The 20,206-nt window shown below is 33.8% G+C and overlaps 3 protein-coding genes across 7 annotated transcripts in view; 1 reads left to right on the plus strand and 2 right to left on the minus strand.

The window, feature by feature from the left end:
- Positions 1 to 7,033: 7,033 nt before the first annotated feature.
- On the minus strand, positions 7,034 to 9,129 carry LOC116001701. The gene is made up of 2 exons (XM_031241606.1): positions 8,909 to 9,129; positions 7,034 to 7,730 (listed from the first exon to the last, which is right to left on the minus strand). Exons 1-2 carry the CDS (start codon positions 8,994 to 8,996, stop codon positions 7,234 to 7,236), a joined length of 585 nt encoding a protein of 194 aa, XP_031097466.1. The 5' UTR covers positions 8,997 to 9,129; the 3' UTR covers positions 7,034 to 7,233.
- Positions 9,130 to 10,482: 1,353 nt separating this feature from the next.
- Positions 10,483 to 14,883, plus strand: LOC116001986 (septin and tuftelin-interacting protein 1 homolog 1). 2 transcript variants are annotated; one of them, XM_031241980.1, is made up of 5 exons: positions 10,483 to 10,797; positions 11,302 to 13,954; positions 14,067 to 14,127; positions 14,409 to 14,515; positions 14,628 to 14,876. In XM_031241980.1, exon 2 carries the CDS (start codon positions 11,334 to 11,336, stop codon positions 13,899 to 13,901), a length of 2,568 nt encoding a protein of 855 aa, XP_031097840.1. In that variant the 5' UTR covers positions 10,483 to 10,797; positions 11,302 to 11,333; the 3' UTR covers positions 13,902 to 13,954; positions 14,067 to 14,127; positions 14,409 to 14,515; positions 14,628 to 14,876. The 2 variants fall into 2 exon arrangements, with proteins under 2 accessions (XP_031097840.1, XP_031097841.1); XM_031241981.1 differs by lacking the exon at positions 14,067 to 14,127 and having other exon boundaries at positions 14,628 to 14,883.
- Positions 14,884 to 18,289: 3,406 nt separating this feature from the next.
- LOC116002605 (guanine nucleotide-binding protein-like NSN1) overlaps positions 18,290 to 20,206 on the minus strand; it is a 5,334-nt gene continuing 3,417 nt past the window's right edge. For all 4 annotated transcript variants that reach the window (XM_031242773.1, XM_031242770.1, XM_031242771.1 and 1 more), the window contains exons 7-10: positions 19,669 to 19,933; positions 19,398 to 19,577; positions 19,050 to 19,261; positions 18,290 to 18,825 (exon numbers count right to left, since the gene is read on the minus strand). In XM_031242773.1, the coding sequence (XP_031098633.1) occupies positions 18,457 to 18,825; positions 19,050 to 19,261; positions 19,398 to 19,577; positions 19,669 to 19,933 (1,026 nt within the window). In that variant the 3' untranslated portion in view covers positions 18,290 to 18,456. The remainder of the gene's footprint in view (positions 18,826 to 19,049; positions 19,262 to 19,397; positions 19,578 to 19,668; positions 19,934 to 20,206) is intronic.

Raw genomic sequence — 20,206 nt, forward strand, 5'->3', positions numbered from 1 at the left:
TTTTTTTTTTTTTTTTTTTTTTTTTTTTTTTTTTTTTTTTTTTTGAGAATTGTCATAGTTGTTTTATCATCTAAATAACAAAAATGTTTAGTTTTCATGTGTGTATGGCAGAGCAATTACAATATCTGTATTTAAATATATTTTCTTAATTTGGCGTTGTATGGTAGGATATGGTACAACTTGAACCAGGTCCCATTTGTCATTCTGTTCTTACTACCAAAAGCCTCACAGATCTACTAGAGTTTGGAAAGAATCTCATCGCAGGGGTAATTGGATTTTTTTGGGCTCAAAAGAACATAATCTGAGCGGAAAAAAAAAACAATTAAAAAAATATGCACGGTGCATGCACGGACCAACGTGTGTGCTTAATCACTCTAATTTTTTATATTATATTTTTAATTCTATTTTATTTGTAAGACCTAGCCACTAAAAAAAGTTTCTAGTAATAGAAATACTTTGAAATCAATCACTCCAATTTTTAATATTTGGTTTTTATTTTTAATTCGACTTTATTTGTAACACTTGGGCCAAAAAAAAAAAAAAGAATAATTTGAAATCTTATTTTTCAAGTTGAAATATTTTTAAACTTATTTCTTAACTAATCACTATACGCGCACGACAACTGCCCAACAAGCTTTTGGGTTTCCCTTTGGATCCAATACCTATGGATAAAACCACTATAAGTTGCTCCCTTCACTGTTAAGGCCCGCATCTATTACAAAGTGGCTTCAGTCTTGCTCATTTTCTTCCATTTTTGCATAGATATCCAACGCAATCAATCTCGTCGTCGTAGTTCATCTCCGACTTGCTTCTCACCATACTCTTCCATTTTTGCAAAGAACTTGAATCGATCTCGTTATCATTCACCTTCCTTTTGGGTACGATAATTCTATCTATTTTAGTGGTATAACTTATAGTCTTAAAAAGATATAACAAACCCAAGATTTTTCGATATTTCCACCATTTCAGGTATGTGATCTCATTTAATTTGAGGATGAATAGATTCACTACTACACAGATGGCTTTTAACGTCGGCTAAATGGACCCTTTAACGTCGGCTAAAAGCCGACGTTGATTTGGCCGACGTTGTAAGGTACACATACAACGTCGGTTATATTATAGCCGACGTTGAAAGTATTACCTACAACGTCGGCTAATAAGAATAGCCGACGTTGTAGGTAATTTTAAAAAAAATACTTACAACGTCGGCTATTTAGACTAGCTGACGTTGTTGATGATTTTAAAAAATTAAAAATAAGAATAGCCGACGTTGTAGGTAATAAAAAAAAAATTTAAAAATACCTACAACGTCGGCTATTTGGACTAGCCGACGTTGTAGAGGATTTTAAAAAATTAAAAATACCTACAACGTCGGCTAATTAGACTAGCCGATGTTGTAGATAATTTTAAAAAATCAAAAAATATCCTACAACGTCGGCTAGTCTAATTAGCCGACGTTGTAGGGTATTTTTTTAAAAAAATATTCAATTTATTTTTCTATTTACACCCAAAATCTGCTCAAATACATATAGCTATCACAATCACATCCAAAACCTGTACAATTTATATTTATAATATGAAATAATATCAAAATTAATAAAAGCAATAATTAATCTCACAATTGATACTAATTAATAATACAAGTTCAATAAAAAATTATCAATATCAATTCATAAAAGTAATAATCTTCTCACAAACTTTGTACCAATTCAAAAGCAATAAAAGCAATACATCTCACATTTCTACTTCAATGCAATGTATTAAACCATTCATCAATGCATACCCACGCAACAATCACATCTCCCCTTTTGCAGAACCTGTAATTAGGAAGAGTTGTACGGCTACGATATAAATGATTATGTTTACCAAGATACCTAATCAGAGAGAAGGATCAAGATCTTGTTTCCTATTCGTTGCAGCAACAACCACAACTTTCTTCTCATGCTCAAACCCATCAATCTGCACATCAAGTAAACCTTAGTAAATAAGATACAAAGGAAACATCACTAAGCATCCACAATACAACAAATGAATCATGATTAAGGTAAAGGCATTAAGCCTACAGTAAATGGTCTGCATAATCTGTGAGTCAACACTAAATATTGCCAAACTTTCTTAATAAAATCTCTTATTTTATCCAATAGGGGCCAATTTGTCTTTTTCATTGAAACAAAAAATAAAACAAAGACAACAAATTAAAATGAGTCATTTTTTTATATATATATATATAAGTTAGGCATCAATATTTTATATGTAAATCATTCCTTATAAGTTTGTACTCATAGTTTTTTAAATGCATGTTTATAGTTTGATTTTGTAGCTTTCTAAGTTTTGTAACAACTAATAGGATTTTCATCATTAACAAGACATATAGGATTTATCAGTTTCTCCAAAACAAAACAAACAATAAGAATAGTATAAATAATGAATTCAAAAAAAAAAAAAAAAGAATAGTAGAAATGGTAAGAATTGAAGTATAGATTGAAAAGATCAAAAACAAAATACAAATGAGCAGTAAATTTAGATAGAAAAGAATGCAGTTTAAAAAGGTATACTAATTAGATGAACCTTAAATAGCATACTCCAATACACCTGGCATTCTCAATGAGCATAATAGGCTTTAGAAAAACTCCAAGCAACCTTTCAAACATTTAGTGAATAACAGTGGTATCTCATTTGATAAAGAGCATCAAAGGAGACTTCTGCTGCATGAGTACAAAGGTAGGTATTGAAGAAAAATCAGATGCAATCAAAAAACGTTTAAAGAAATAAAGAAATGTAATTATCATTGTCCTAGTAGTATCTGTGTCAACTGATAATTAATGGATGCAGAATAACACAGTATCTGTGTCCTTGTGTAGGAATAAAAGCAACCTAATTGTCATTTCAATGAAAATACCAAAGATTAATCTTAAACAGCCAGTGAAGTCCCTCATGAAGTGAAATGTTAAAGTCCAACCAATGAGATCATAACATCAGATCAGAAGTCAGAACGCCCAATGTTTCTGCACAGTAGTACCTAGAAATAAACAATTGGTTCATTAACTCAGATGCAGAAAATTTACATATATGATGCAGTATAGACGCAGATAATAGCAAAAATATAGCTATGAGATCAGATAATATAAACGCAAAAATACAGGATGAACATTGGGCATATATTTCTAATCATTGTTCATATATGTTTTAAGTAATTGTACTCTATTTCACTTGTATTATTTTGTCTTGCACAGGTGAAAAACGCAAACCTTAAATTTGTAAGCGATTTCTACTATTTTAGGTAAGTGAATTCATTTCCACCAAGGAAGACTATAAGATCAGAGCTAATCAAATCGGTCTTATACTTTATTCACTTCCGTTTTATGGTTGTGAAATCTATTTAATTTCAATTCATATCTTTTCAACTCATTTGATAATATTTTCTCTTCAAATATGATGTCTCAATTTTTTTTTTTATTTGAGATCTAGAGAAATGGATAATAAACTGACTTCTTGTAATTTTACATTTAAATTGTATATGTGGAGTGTTCTTGCTTTCATTACATTGTTACACAATTATTTTCTTGATTGTTCTATTTTGAAAAACAAATATTTATAAAATAATGAAAATATAACTAAATGACTAAGCATAAAAATCAATCAACAAAAACATATACAATATTATTGTGACTTATAACCAAGCAATATATGGAGTATATACTGAAAATTGGATACTTAATTTACATTTTCTTAAGGTATTTTATTACTTTTATTTTATTTTGTGCATAAATCTTATAACTTTTAGGGTGTTATTGGTATCAATCATATGTTGTGTTAAGATAGTGGAAAGCAGCTTAATTTCATGTGTTATATATTGAAATCCCTTGAATGTAGGATTTTATATATGATCTTATATATATTAAAATACTTGTGATCAAAATATGCATGTAATTTATGGTTCAATTTTGCTTGGGAGTTTTTCAACTTATGAGCTATGAGCACAATGGGCATTCACTAAAAAAAAAAAAAAAAAAAAACGCGGAAATTCCGTCGCTAATGGGTTTAGCGACGGAATAGCGACAGAAATGGTCCGTCGCTAATCTGTCTCAATTTTAAGAGCGAAAATTTACCGCTAAAATTAACTACGGAGTTAACGACAAACTTTTTCCATCGCAAAATCCCGTTGCAAATCCGTCACTAACTTTCAAATTTAAAAATTAAAAAAAAAATAAAAAAGTAAATCCGCCACTAAACTGTCGCTATTCCGTCGTTAAATTAGCAACGGAATAATCCGTCGCTAAATTCGTCATTATTTCCGCGTTTTTTTGTAGTGATTATCAATGTGTTTTGGTGGGTAGAAAACTATGATATTATAAAGAAAAAGGATAAGAAGTTATAGAATTTGATGAAAGTTTTAATAAGTTTATCTTATTGGGATGAGATTAGAGAAAATGTATGGAAATATTACCTGGACAAAGTATGCTTGAAAATTGGGATAAAATTATCCAATTCTATATTCTATTGAAGACTATTCCCTTCAAAAATTTTGAGAAGGAAAGTAGAGGAAAATGAAGAGAAATAACATAATACTAAAAAAATTGTTTATCCACTTATTTTCTTAAATATTCTTTATATTCAATTATTTAATTGAACTTTTAATATAATGTCTATGTATACAAAGTATAGAAACAAACAATTAAATTAATATAAAAAATTAATTGTAAACCTATAACTTAATTTTGAATTTACCAAATAAAATAGGATTGATAACTAATTTTTCTTTAGTTTATGCCTTTCTTACACTTCATTATCTTGTCATAGTTGTTTTATCATCTAAAAAACTAAAATGTTTAGTTTTCATGTGTACGTGTATGGCATAGGAATTACAATATCTGTATTTGAATATATTTTCTTTCACTTGGCTTTGTATGGTAGTATATGGCACAACTTGAACCAGGTCTCATTTGTCATTCTGTTATTACTCAACAAAAGCCTCATAGATCTACTAAAGTTTGGAAAGAATCTCATCGCATGAATGAGCCCTTAAGGTGTTGTAGATATGACAACTCATTTTGGGATTCAAACCTACAATCAGATGATATAGTTATGACTTGCATTCGACTGGTTGACTTTTATGGGGTGTCTAGATTGGGATTTATAATGTTAAATTGGCCTCTAATCACTACAATGGTGGATAGGTGGCGACTTGAAACCCATTGTTTCCAGCTCCCTTTTGGGGAAGTCACAATCACATTGCATGATGTTGAGATGCTCTTAGGACTACGAGTTGATGGTTTGACAGTGACGAGTAGTTTTCCAAACGAACTAGTGAAGAGTGGTGTGACACATGTCATGATCTCCCTGGTGTTAGGCTTGACAAAGGGCTATTAAGTCTTTGTTAATTTCGGTAATTGGATTTTTTTTTCTCAAAAGGATATCAATTTGACCGGAAAAAAAAATTAAAAAAATATGCACGATGCATGCACGGACCAACATGTGTGCTTAATCACTCTAATTATTTATATTATATATATTTTTAATTCTATTTTATTTGTAAGGCATGACCACTAAAAAAAGTTTCTCGTAATAAAAACAAAGTGGCTTCACCCTTGCTCATTTCTTCCATTTTTACGTTGATATCCAACACAATCAATCTCGTCGTCGTAGTTCATCTCTGACTTGCTTCTCACCATATTCTTCCATTTTTGCAAAGAACTCGAATCGATCTCGTCATCATTCACCTTCGTTTTGGGTAATTCTATCTATTTTAGTGGTATAACTTTTAGTCTTAAATAGATACAACAAACCCAAGATTTTCTAACGGTTTCGACCATTTGAGTTGAACTCATTTAATTTGAGGAAGAATGGATTTCTAATCATTGTTCACATATGTTTTAAGTAATTGTACTCGATTTCACTTGTATTATTTTGTCTTGCACAAGTGAAAAACGCAAACCCTAAATTTGTAAGTGATTTCTACTATTTTAGGTAAATGAATTCATTTCCACCAAGGAAGACTATAAGAGCTAATAAGCTCGGTCTTATATTTCAACTACATTAATTTGAATTCATATATTTTCAACTCATTTGTTAATATTTTTTCTTGAAATATGATGTCTCCTTTTTTATTTTATTTTTTTATTTTAGATCTAGAGAAATAGATAATAAACTAGACTTCGTTTGTTACACATATTTTTTCTTGATGTGTTGTATTTTGAAAAAATATATATATTTATAAAATAATGAAAAATAGATCTAAATGACCAAGCATAAAAATCAATCAACAAAAACATATACAATATAATTGTTACTTACAATTAAATAAACTAAATAACAAAGCATAAAAATCAACAAACAAAAGCATATACAATATAATATATATTGTTAGTTATGACTATGAAATTATTTGAGATTTATACGCACGGCACCTGCACGAACCAGAGCTACTTATCTTTTGAACTGGTAAATTATTTTTCGAGTGCAGTTTGATTGGAGACCATATATACATGAACAACTTTGATAAGTGTCGAAATTTCTTCAAAGCATTAGACTTTTTGATATTCGGACAACATATAACTATCTTGACTAAAAACAAGACCTTGACTCTTATTATGGCTTGTTTGGTATGCAATAATCTTTCCAATGAATTTTTTTTGGCCATCAAAACTCCATTGTTTGGTTGAAGGGAATTAAATTTAGCCAAAAAAAAAAAAAAAAGAAGAGAAAATTAACAAAATTGCCCTTAATTATTACTGTATTATTATTACACAAGGACATTTCTTTATATCACTCCTTCCTTTTTAATTTTTAGTAATTTTATTCCTCCATATCAAACAGTAGAATTTAAATTTCTACTTTATTCTCACCTTATTCTTTTCCCAAAATTACAACTTCTTTCCTCTCTAATTTCCACCAGCCAACCAAGCGCCCTGTTAATCTTCAAAGTCTAATTGAGTTCAATGACAGTTTTTAGGTAGGTTTCTTAGCTAAAGACCTAAAGTGGAAGCAAGAGAAAATAAGATGCTATAATAAATTTATTTTTTTTTGTAAGAGATGCTATAATAAATTATTAATTATTTAAAGAAAAAAAAAAAGACACAGCATCTATCAATTGTCAATTTCCCACAATGAATAGCTTCCCAATACCAGATGAAGTGCAGAAGAGCGGAAACAACTTTCTAGTGTAACTTCACCACAAGGACCTATGTAACATTCTGCCCATTTCTCACACCCTGAATTCTCAATCTTCTTTTTCTAACACTTCTCAAGATTACTCTTTCCAGCCAGATCTTCAAGTGTTAAACCTAAAGTTTCTGGAGAACCTTTTTTCACTTCCTCCCCACGAGCAGCCAGAAAGTCCTCCACGCTACTAGGTTCTCCAAACCACCCCAACCGATCAGCAATGAGGTGTAAATTATTGCACCCGTCACATCTAGCCACCACGACCCCTTTGTAATATGACTCACGACAAACTGACTTCATGGACCGGGTTTCGCATCTCTTGCATGTAAAGAACATAAGAAGGTCATGCCTTGGAGAGATCTTCAAATTTGATGTCATCTGCTTTATCATGGTATTGCTGTTGATTGGACTAGGGGCAGAGTTAGCAGATACACTGCAACTTTCAAGTTCTTCCCCACCAGTTTCACCATCCTGTTTACTGGCTTCTGCAAGTGTTCCTAGACGTCTGCTGTGAATGTCATCCCTGCTTAAAAATGAACTTGTTGAGGAAAGAAAAGGCCAGGACGATTCTGCAGCCATATACAAATTAAAAACAACAACCCATATATAAGAAACACAAAAGTATGCCAAAACTTGATCAAGACATGCAGAAGTTGCAAGGGTAAAGGTATAACCAGCAATATCACCATATATCAGCCATAATATGTGTTAGGATTAGGAAAAATAGTCATTCCAATGCTGTTTATCAATTTTAGAAAAGAGAAATAAACTTCTACGTGAACAGGTGATGATAGCACAATACAGAAAGCCACTTCTAGGAGAAAAAAAAAATCATGAGATAAGCAAATGGTATTCTCAGAAGATATACTTTGCCATACTGAAAAAACACAACTGTAAACAAACAATAATATACACTCCAAGTGAAGAAAATCTCGAATTTTCAATGAAGTTAGTTGCCCAGTGATATAAATGAACAAAGCAATGTTCCTTCCCAAGAATCTACAAATCTTTCTTCCTCATAGCCTGCAACATACAGGAGCCTGGAGACTAGAAAAACCTTTTCACAATTTGGGCATGATGTTATCTCCAGAGCTCAGCACAGATTATTTAGAAAGAAAACAAATACGGAGTAATCTGTTAGCAATTCTCCTTTCATTCTTCGTAAAAGAGTTAAAAGATATTAATCCATATTAGTACCATTCCCTATTCCCTATTCCCTGTACACATTGAAATGAAATTCCATGGATTCAGTGATCTAACTCTGTGCTAGCATTTAATCACTCATTTTTCTTTTAGTTAATTTTAGTGGATGTCCAGTCTCTTTCAGAGTAAATTTTATTCATTTTCATTCCTCAACCAAACCCACAAACAAAACTACCATATTGTAACTTTCAATATGCAAAATTCACAAAGATGCTGCAGCTCTTAAAGGTTATTAGTATAACCAGAATATGTTCCACAGCATCAATAGAAATCGACAATATATGACTCAAAATAGTTAGCTATATGGTGAAATGCATATATGACAGTGAGGAAAAAAAATAAACACTTCCATTTTTTCCCTAATATTAATCATTTGAAAGATATTACGAGACCAGAAACATCTACACACACAAATATAGACAATCTTCCGTAGAAAAAGATTCAAAATTTATGGCATGTTCATCCAGAATTCATGGCTTCAAGTGGACTGGACATATATTATTTATGAAATTTAGGGCTTAAAATTGAACGCATAGATAAGTACCTCTGAAGCGACGGCCAGGGGTCTGAAACTGAGGCTGTCTGGCTGCGAGGAGAGACAGAAGGCGCCGTTGAATCTGTCGAGCTGCCATGGATACTTCTTCTGCCCGAATTCGCAAGTTAAGAGAGGGAGAGAGAGACGCCGCCGCTGAATCGGTACAAAAATTTTGATTAAATATGCAGAGCTAAAGTTTAATCACCTTCCCCAAGCCATACTACTTTCTTTTTCTTTTTTTTTTAAGTACCTTAATTCTTCACAAAAGAGTATATTTTCTTAATCATTTTCAGTTCAAAATATATAAACTTCACCACTCGAGCTCCAACCTAAGTCATACTATATTTGATTAAACTCATCCTACAAATTATAGAAAGTAATGTTGTTTTCACTCTAATATTCTCTTTCTTACGTGTAATTTTTAATCAATAGTGCTAGGATAATACAATTCAAGGATACCCGACACAAGACACCCAATGATTATAAAGTCACATCATAGTAAAAAATATTATAGGAAAAATTTAAAAGAAAAATAACACTTCGTTTATAAAAGATATGTAATGTACACTGTAATATTTAGAGTCGTGTTTAACTTGTCGGGCTATCTAGTCTCATCTTGCAAAAAAGACAGGGTGAGCTTTGATTTGCCAAGCCTGTATTATTGGTGAAGTTTCTAGCCCACCCACCTCAATCATTATTGTGTGGACCATACTATCAAATAATGCACATTCAATATAAAAATAATGTACATTCAGTATAAAAATAATGTACATTATATTCAGGGGATGTACATTATTTGTGTACTGAATATACATTATTTTTATAGTATAAAAACAATGTACATTCAGTAAAAAATAATGTACATTTAGTACATTAAAAATGTACATTTGATTATGGTCCACACAGCTGTGTGGGCCATAATTTGCCCACCCACCTAACTTGGGCTTGGCGGGGTAGTCTGGCGACCTAGCCCATCAACCCTAGAGATGTCAACTGGGCAAGGGCAGGCGCAGGCCGGGATACCCCCATCCTGCCCTCAATTTTCAATCACATTCTCCGTCTTCAGTGAGAAAGGAAAAAATCTCTCCATCCTTATTCTCACGAAGATTATTTAGGAAGGATCCTCATTCTATTTCTAATTGATAAAAATATTAAAAATAAAACTACATTTAAATAAATAATTCATATATATTCAACTCAAGTATTATAAAAATATTCCCAAAAAAATAAATTCCGAGGTAAGTGGATCCAATGGTTATAGTATTTCTAAAATTATATATATATACTTATATACATATATATTTTTCAAGGACGGGACAGGGAGAGTGCTCCCTGCTCCCCATCACGTCCTACACACGGGAATTAAAACTTCTCCTTATTCCTACCTCTGTTCCCATACCCTATTTCTTGTCTCGGTCGAGACAATGAATGAAATTTTCTGTCAGAAACGAATATAATTGACATCCCTAATCAATTCGCTAATTACTAAAAAAAAAAAAAAAAAAAAAGTCAGTGATTTTAGCCTTCAAGACCCTTCCGCATTTGGGCAGTTCCCCAATTCCCCTAAAATGCCTAAAGCCCTAAATCTTAATCCCTAATTTCTAAAAGTGAGTAAATTAGCGGTTAATCTTCATATATTATCAATCGAAAAATTCGATTTTCTGTCAAATTTAGCTCAATACAAAAACAAAACCCATTAGCCCTACCGTACCCTACCCCTTCTTTCTCAAATCTCTCTGTCTGACTGTCTCGACTCTCGACTAGTGACCAAGACGACAACTCTCTGTCTCTCCCTCCGCAGCCAGGCAGTCCGCCCTCGTCTCTCATCGCCCACCGCCCTGCTCTCTCGACTCTCACCGGCGACCGTACGGGACTCACCGACTGCAACTCAACTCAAGGTAAATTTTTACATATTAAAATTAAAAGGAATTTCATACATTATATGGATTTTCGGCGAATATATGGAGCTCTAATTGTTTGAAAATTGATTCCCGAGTCTGGACAGTGTGTTACCGACTTACCGTTTAATAGTTCATTATTATTTCATGTAATTTTTTTAGAAATAAGAAAATAGCCCTACTATGTTTGTATCATTGTATATTACTGACTTTGAGAAATAACCATACTGTGTAATGGTTCATTATTATTTGATGTATCACTGTATTTGAGAAATAACCATACTTTGTTAATTGTTCTGTTTTTGGGCAAAACTGAGGTCGGATTTTCAGTCGGTTAGGCCGGACAAAAAATTCCATCCTTTATTCGGCCGACTGATTGCTCACCCCTATCTGAAATTTATTAATATGGGTTGATTTGCTGATTTTTTTGCAAGTTTGAGTGTTGTTGTGCTTACATAATGGCAATTATTCATTCTGATTAGAGTTTATTGTGTTGACTTGTAGGTGTTTCTGCAGTTTATAAGGAGTGTGTGAGGATGGACGAGGACCAGGAGATGGAAAGGTTTGGGATGGAGAATGATTTTGATGACGGTCAGTGGATTGGTGGTGAGTTTTACTACCGTAACCGCAAGGAGAAGCGGGCGCAGACCAAAGATGATGTTCTCTATGGCATTTTTGCTTCTGGGGACAGTGACTCAGACTATGAGGGAAGGGGGTTAGGTTCCTCCAGAAAGCGGAAGAAAGACCTTTCTAAGAAGCAAGACCTTACCAAGCCTGTTAACTTTGTCTCCACTGGGAGTGTAATGCCCAACCAGGAAATTGATACCGATCTTAAGGAGGATTTGAAAGAGATGGAAGAGGATGATGATAGGCCGCCTGTTCTGGGGGCGGGAGGATCATCTTCTGGCCTTGGATTTGGTTCAAAGACCACTCATGGGGATGGAGATGGAGATGTTGACAGCTTTCTTCCGTCTGCATTTGGAAAGAAGATCAAGGAAGGCGCACTATTGAGACGGGAGAAGGAAAAGGAGAAGTCAATGTTAGCCAAAAAATCTTCTCAGGCTGGGAAGAGAGAACCAGAGGCCGGTGACGTTGGAACCTTTGAGAAGCACACTAAGGGGATTGGGATGAAGTTGCTTGAAAAGATGGGTTATAAGGGAGGTGGCCTTGGGAAGAATGAACAAGGTATCACAGCCCCTATTGAAGCAAAGTTGCGGCCCAAGAATATGGGAATGGGTTTCAATGACTACAAAGAGACTAAGGTGCCAGCACTTCAAGAATCAGAAGCAAAGTCTACCCCTCTTCCTGCTCAGCCATTGGAAAGCCACAAAAGAGAGAAGCCTTGGCTGAAACAAGCTCCAAAAAAGAAGTTTTACATAACAGCAGAAGAATTGCTGGCCAAAAAACAAGAGCAGGGTTTTGACCAAGTTCAAAAGGTGTTTGATATGAGGGGTCCACAAGTTCGGGTACTGACAAACTTGGAGAACTTAAACGCTGAAGAAAAAGCAAGGGAAAATGATATTCCTATGCCTGAACTTCAGCACAATATGAAGTTGATTGTTGATTTAGCAGAGCTTGACATACAAAAAATTGATCGAGATTTGAGAAATGAGAGGGAGACAGTGGTCTCTTTGCAGAAAGAGAAGGAGAAACTCCAAGCTCAGGAAGTTCACCAGAGAAAGCAGCTTGAAAATATGGAAGTCATTATGAATGAATTGGACAGGATAGGTGAAGAGAGTAAAGAGGGTACATTGACTCTTGACTCACTGGTGAACTCGTTTCTAGACTTGCAACAACGTTATGCTGATGATTATAAACTTTGTAATTTGTCATCCATAGCATGCTCGTATGCCCTACCTCTGTTTATTAGAGTATTTCAGGGATGGGACCCACTTCAAAATCCAACACATGGATTAGAGATTGTTTCCTCATGGAAGAATCTGTTGCATGACAACTCTTTGGGTTTCTCAGATATGGCATCTCCTTATTCTCAGCTGTTTATGGAAGTAGTTTTTCCTGCTGTAAGAATAGCTGGGACCAACACTTGGCAGGCTAGGGATCCAGAACCAATGCTTCGATTTTTGGATTCCTGGGAGAAGTTGTTGCCTCCTGTAGTCCTTCACACCATTCTGGATAACATCGTTTTGCCAAAATTATCAGCTGCTGTGGATTCGTGGGATCCCCGTCGAGAGACAATTCCAATCCATTCTTGGATTCATCCTTGGCTGCCCTTGCTGGGTCAGAAGCTGGAAACATGCTATCACACTATACGTTGCAGATTGGAAAGTGTACTTCATGCTTGGCACCCAAGTGATATGTCTGCATATTACATATTGTCACCTTGGAAGACTGTGTTCGATCCAAGCAGTTGGGAAAAACTGATGGTAAGATTTATTGTCCCAAAGTTGCTGGCTGTCATGCATGAATTCCAAGTAAACCCAGCAAATCAAAACCTTGATCAGTTTTACTGGGTCCGTACATGGGCTAGTGCCATTCCCATTCATCACATGCTTCCACTTATGGACATCTTCTTCAACAAGTGGCAAGAAGTTTTATACCATTGGTTGTGTTCAAATCCAAACTTTGAAGAAGTTACTAAATGGTATTTAGGTTGGAAGGAACTTTTGCCGCCCGAACTTCTTGCAAATGATCATATCCGGTATAGGCTTAATGTTGGTCTGGATATGATGAACCAGGCTACTGAAGGCATGGAGGTAGTTCAGCCAGGTTTGAGAGAGAATATAAGTTATCTCAGAGCACTTGAAAAGAGGCAGTTTGAGACCCAGAAGAAGGCAGCAGCCCAAGCTCAACAACATGCTTCTGCGAACTTGAGTGGTGGGCTACAAGGAGATGGTAAAGAAAGTGGATCAGAGCTCAGCTTAAAAGAAGTAGTAGAATTTCATGCGCAGCAGAATGGTTTGCTATTCAAGCCAAAGCCAGGCAGGATACATGATGGCCATCAAATATATGGCTTTGGTAGCATAAGCATAATAATAGACTCTCTGAATCAGAAGGTAATGGCACAAACTGAGGATAAATGGTCTTTCGTGTCTCTTGAGCAGCTTTTGGAGTTACACAATCGATATATTTTGAAGAGGCGATGATAATGCAAGAAATCTTCTGTTTGATCCACAGATTTCTTCAACATTACTGAAAGGTATGCTTGATGCCACGCTGTGATATAAATTAATGTTGTCCATATATTCGGGGGCTTGCAAAACTGAAGTAGCCAATGCATTATGCATTATTATTATCTTTACACTTTGCAGGCTCTTTTTCCAGACAATATACATGCTTTTGTTAGCAGTGTTGATCCATGAGTCATTCTGGGTATGTTATGCTGCTTTACTGTTTTAATGGTTCTTTTTTCTTTTTTCTTTTTAATTTCTTTTAGAGAATATTAATGAATTGTATATAAGGGTTATAGATCAATGTTCTTTACTCATCAATCAGTTGGCATGATTTTTGGTTGCATCACACGTACAATTATCATGCAATGTTTCAAAGCATGTTAATGAACTAATTATCATTAACGTGACATAGGGGGGAATATTAGGAAACATATGCTAATTATCATTCTAATTATACTAATGTTGCTCTCCTTCTTTCAGTCTGAAACCACAGGAACTCCACGGCTGAAATGATAATCCAAGAAATGACAGAATATTGTTTAATGGTGTGATGGCAATCTAACTGAAGACTCATGTACCTTAAGCGGGTATGCTTTATGTATTCATCTATTGTTAATGTTGGACAATATCCTAGATTGATAAATTTATAAACATCAGACTCCAAAACGGGGCATTGAACTATCGATTTGGTCCAAACAGGAGTTTTCATGGAAAAATTTATCCAAGGTCGAGTGGAAAGATATACCATTGTTCATACCTTCTTCATGGTACTAGTGACTGGATAATGTTCCAAAAAAAGATGAGCGTATGAATTGGAGATAGAAAGTGCTTATGCTGCTGTAATTACATACAATACTATATTTATGTTCGTTCCCTTGGTTAGAATTCATAACTCTTCTATCCCACTGTTGCTATATACACATTGTTCATGATATACTATTGTTGCAAGACGTGAGTACCACGATTTGATTTAAATTGGCTAGTTTTAACCAAATTAAGTAATGTACAAACCTAACTGGAACTGGAACACTATAAAACACCGACTTCAATTTGCATTTTAGTGGAATCAAAATCACCAATTTTGGTTCAAAATTGGATGGTTCGAGTTTTAAACCAAACAATTAAAAGGAAATTTTTTTTTTACTATTACTACAAAATAAGCTACTACTAAAAAAATCTACATTTGATCTAAAAATTGTTTAGAATTTAAAAAAATAATAGTTGAATATGGGATAATTTTAACAATCGAAATTAAAATTGAAAAAAAAAAAACAAAAATAGAGAATTAAAAAAAAAAAAAAAAAAAAAACAACAATAACAACAACAACAACTCGAATTGTCGAAACCAAGAACTTGTTCTGAACCTGAACTATTAATATTACACTCCTTTCAATATAAGGTCACTTTAAAAAAGAGTTAATACCCAATTTAGTCCTCGACTATAGTGGTTTTACTCAATTAGTCCTAAGTGACTTTTTGTACTCAATTAAGTCCCGGACTTTGATATTTTTACCAAATTAGATCCTCCGTTAACAATTTCGTTAGTTGACTGTTAAAAGTAGGGTTAATATGGTAATTTATCGTCCCTCCTCCCTTTTGGTCAAATTTTCATCTCTTCCTCATTTCTCCTTCATCTTCTTTTAGACTGTAATTTTAAAAATAAATAAATAAATAGCAAGAAAAATTTTTGAGCACTAACTACAGTACCTTCATCCAATCTCACACCACCAGTCTTTTTCATCTCTAGAAAAAGCTCCAAAGCTTCAGCTGACCTCCTATTTCTCCTGAACCCATCAATCAATGCAGTATAAGAAATAACATCTCTTTTCTACATTTCAACGAAAGTTCAATGTACGCACATACAACAAAAGTTGAAATCAAAGAATTTTGCACAAAATGGTCAGAACCGAACCCAAACTTCAGTAATTGAGCAAAAACCTTTAGCGGATTTCCTGCTTTGGCCTTTGAAAAGGCTTTAAGAAGCAAAGTAAAGATGTGCTAGTGGGGAAACACATAATTTTCCTGCATTTTTTGCGTAGAAAACAATGGAGTCATGGGGGTTTAAAGTCATGGAATAGCCTTTGATCGTGGTGTTCCACGAATGCGCATTACGTTCTTTGATCCGAGCTAGTGAGGAGGGGACTGTAGTTGATAGCCTTTGAAGAGGGGACGAATGCGCATTACGTCCAATCCCACGCATAGGAAGAGGGGAACATAGGCAGTGATATGCAGTAGTTGACTAGTTTCCTAAGCCATGAAATTATGGTGGCAGAGACCACATGTGAATATGTGATAAACAAAGAGTGAAGATGCAGTGGTCGTGTATTCGTTTAGTTTCCCATTTTTTTTTTTTAAATTACAGTCGGTAAGGTGATGGAGGAGAAATGAGGAAGAAGATGGCAATTTGAACAAAAGGGAGGATGGAGGTTAAATTACCATATTAACCCTGCTTTTAACAGTCAACTAACGGAATTATTAACGGAGGACATAATTGAGTAAAATCATCAAAGTCCGGGACTTAATTGAGTACAAAAAGTCATTTAGGACTAAATCGAGTAAAACCACTATAGTCGAAGACTAAATTGGGTATTAACTCCTTTAAAAAATATTATATTTTCACGAGAATCACATTCTTCTCATAATTCAAAGTTGCATAAATTTTTTGAAAATATTATATATTTCAAAACATTTCTTGAACCAAACATTCTTTTTTAATGTTATTTAAAATATTTGTGAATTATTTGTTATAATTAATTTCAAGTATTTTTAAATATAATTTTTTAAAAATATATATGCCATATTGATTGACATCGGTATCTTTTGCATCAAGTATAATCATTTTTTATTTTTACTTGTATCGAATATGATACAATCCTCTAATGTACTTACAATCCAAAAATTATACATAATTATACCAATTACAATTTCAAAAGACACTGGTTTCAATTGGTATCTTCCTCTCATTTTTATAGTGACTCTTATATTTTAAAATAATTTGGTTGATTTCTTTCAAAATTTAATAAGTGTTAATAGTGTACTTTTTGTATTTTTAATTAGTTTACATTTCCTCGAAATTTTGAAAAGTTACTTTTTGAATTATTTTTTTTATGGTGATACAAAACATGATTATTTATATTAAAATATTATACAACTTTTTGATATGATATAGAAGGCCAATATAAGTCTAAATTAAATATCAAAAATTGGATTCATGATAGTACGAACGAGGAGAACCCCTAAGGTATTTCCTGTTTCGGTGTGGTTTGTGTCTCACATATCAAGCCCATTGGTTTCTAGCTGGTCCTATTTTTTCCTCAATTAAAAAAAAAAAAACTGCCAAAGACCTTATGGTCTAGTGGCACCCGGTGTCCCGGTTTACACTCCCACATGAAAGATGGGATTGGATTCGAGTTTCAATGGAGACAACTGTTGACTCTTTGTGTTTCAATAAGTTGAGAAAGTAGCTATGAACAGATATTACATTGTAACAGAGTCGGTAGTACTCAAAAAAAAAAAAAAAAAAAAAAAAAAGACACTTTGCCAATAAACTTATAGTTTTATGTTATGCTAGTTTTGTTTAGTTTTTGCCTTTTTGATAACACAATCTATAGTTTTATAATAATTATTACTCCGGTATAATAAATGATGTTTTAAAAATAATTTATATTGAATAGTAAAAAGAAAAATATTCCACACTCGTATAATTACTATTCTCTATTAGCCACTTAAGAGTTAAAAATATTATTGGTGAATCAGTTGACTGCACCTTGTGTTAATAAGGAATCTATGAATACAATAAAAAAATGATGTGTCAAAGAGTGATAATTGTAAGAGTCTCTAGCATGGTCCTTAAATAAACAATCTTCGTTTAATTATTACATCTTGATATGATTTATTAGTTTTATATAATGAAAAAAATGTTTTCTAAGAGTATTGTTATTGACTATTAATATTGCATATATGTCAAAAAAAAATGTTTACCAAAATTTTTTTTTAATTTATTTGATATTAAGTTTTAGCATAGACAGTTAAAAGGTGTGCTTAGAGATGTCAAGACTCAAGATGTGTTTTGGGGAATGACTTTCTTAATTATGAGATGGATTCAGGTATTGCTAAAATGGTGGTGGGTAAGGAAGCATTATCTTAGATTAAGAAGCTTTTAGCTCCATAATGTTATTTTACAAACTAATTGTGTACTAAAAATCATACATGTAAAATATCATCTTCTTCCTCGAACATACATCTAATTTACACATCAGTAATACATAATTACCGAATAATTAACATTATCAGTCCTCTTAAGTTTATCATATTTGTAGATGAGCTAATCAAATAACTCATGCGCTTGCACAGGCTATGAATTTCCGTTTGGATGGACTCTCCTTTAATATATAAAGTTTCTCTATTGCTTTAATGGCATTTCTTTTGTTCCTTCAAAAACTTAAAAATTAAAAATTAAGTGTTCCCTTACATTAAATCAACCTGAAATTCAAAATTTTCCCCAAAAATTCTCCAAGCAAAATTTCCATTACTCATCCTCCAATGTAACCCCAGAAGGTAGCTCAAACCTGTTTCTATTACTATCATCGGCACTGACAATGTTCTCACTGACATCCATTGCTGAGCTGCTTTTGGCATAATCTACCATGAAATCATAATCATCGTCATCTTCCATCATCGACGACTCCTTATCTTTTTTCCTCCTCCTTTTCTCTGCTTTTACCAATTTGGTATTGAGCATACCCTCCTCGGTGTATAACCTCTCATTTTGTTTGCTACTGGCACTTTTGGTTCCCGTGGTACCTGCACCCTCTTCTCCCGAACCCATGGCTTCATCATCTCCATTATCAACGAGTTGATCTCCTTCACTGTTAGTCGGTGGTTGTTGTGGATTGTCCTGTTAGGATTCAATAATACCCAATCAACAGGGATAACCATGAAACCGACAATTAACAATTTTTTTAAGTGGACGGGAATTTCTATCTATTAACAGCAGCATTTATATAAATTTTAACAAATTGCAGCAGCAGTACAAATCAGGCAACAATTGAGGAGGCGAAACAAATCAATCACAAATCAAATATGCTATCAGGAGTAAATGGTATTAGAAAGCTCGTATACCTCAAGCATCTTCTCATCAAAACTAACTGGGCAGTTAGATGGAACCTCGACTGGGTTGAATTCATTGACAGACTTGAGGCTGCCAATGAATGAGGATTCACTGCCATAAACTTCATCCACATTGAATTCTTTCCCCAATTCTGAAACAACCTTCACTTCTGAATGCTCTACCTCATTCCGCTTTGGAGGCATTGTATAGTATGGAATTTTACCTGGAACACATCAAATTATTATACAAAACATATCATTATATAATATATATACACTCTATGAACCTTCGTTTTTCCATCTTATACAGTTATACTGTTCCCCCGAGGAACAAAAAATTCCTACCCTAACAACACGTACCCTCATTCCAGTCATGTAGAACTATCCTAGCTGCTGCATTAATGTCAACAATGCCACCCTTTTTAAGTTTACCCCTTAGAGTGGCAACCTTCTGAAGAAAATCATCTGCTGTTTCGAAGTTAGGAACCTTGTACAGAGTCACCAGCGTTGCAGCAGGACAGAGTTTGAGAATCTCCTTCACTGCACAATCCATAGAAGGGATGTGCATGAATTTCTCGTGGAAATATAATGATAATTATCCTTGCAGAGATAGAAAACACAATCAAATTACCTGGACCAATTGGGTCATCTAACTTCTCTATTCTCTTGCAATTACGAAGAGCAATAGATGCATCATTCTCAGCAGATCTAAGCATCACAACACCAGGGCAGTCCAAAAGCTTAACATTCTTGTCTAATAGAACTTCTTGCATAGATCTGGTTAATCCTGGTGTAGAGCCAACATTGACAACATGTGATCTCTTCAAGCTATTAATCAAACTGCTTTTGCCAACATTGGGTAGACCAATAATCCCAACAGTGATTGATTTCTTTATCTGCAGCCAGAACATATCATTACTAACTAGGGCAGTTCACTCACATAACTGAGACAACAATATGGATTGGAAATGAAAAGAAAATCCCACAGTTGTACAAAACAGACTAGCATAAATTCATCAAAAACATTTCAACCATCCTAACAAGGAAAACCAAGATTATCAGTACAGTAACCATTCAAATCTTAGATAGAAATTGGAATTCCACTGGAAGAGTTTTACCACTCAACTGGAAAATGTGAACTCAATCTCCCCCACCCACCCCCGCCACCC

Source organism: Ipomoea triloba, chromosome 13 (assembly GCF_003576645.1).
Source record: "Ipomoea triloba cultivar NCNSP0323 chromosome 13, ASM357664v1".
Lineage (NCBI taxonomy): Eukaryota > Viridiplantae > Streptophyta > Magnoliopsida > Solanales > Convolvulaceae > Ipomoea > Ipomoea triloba.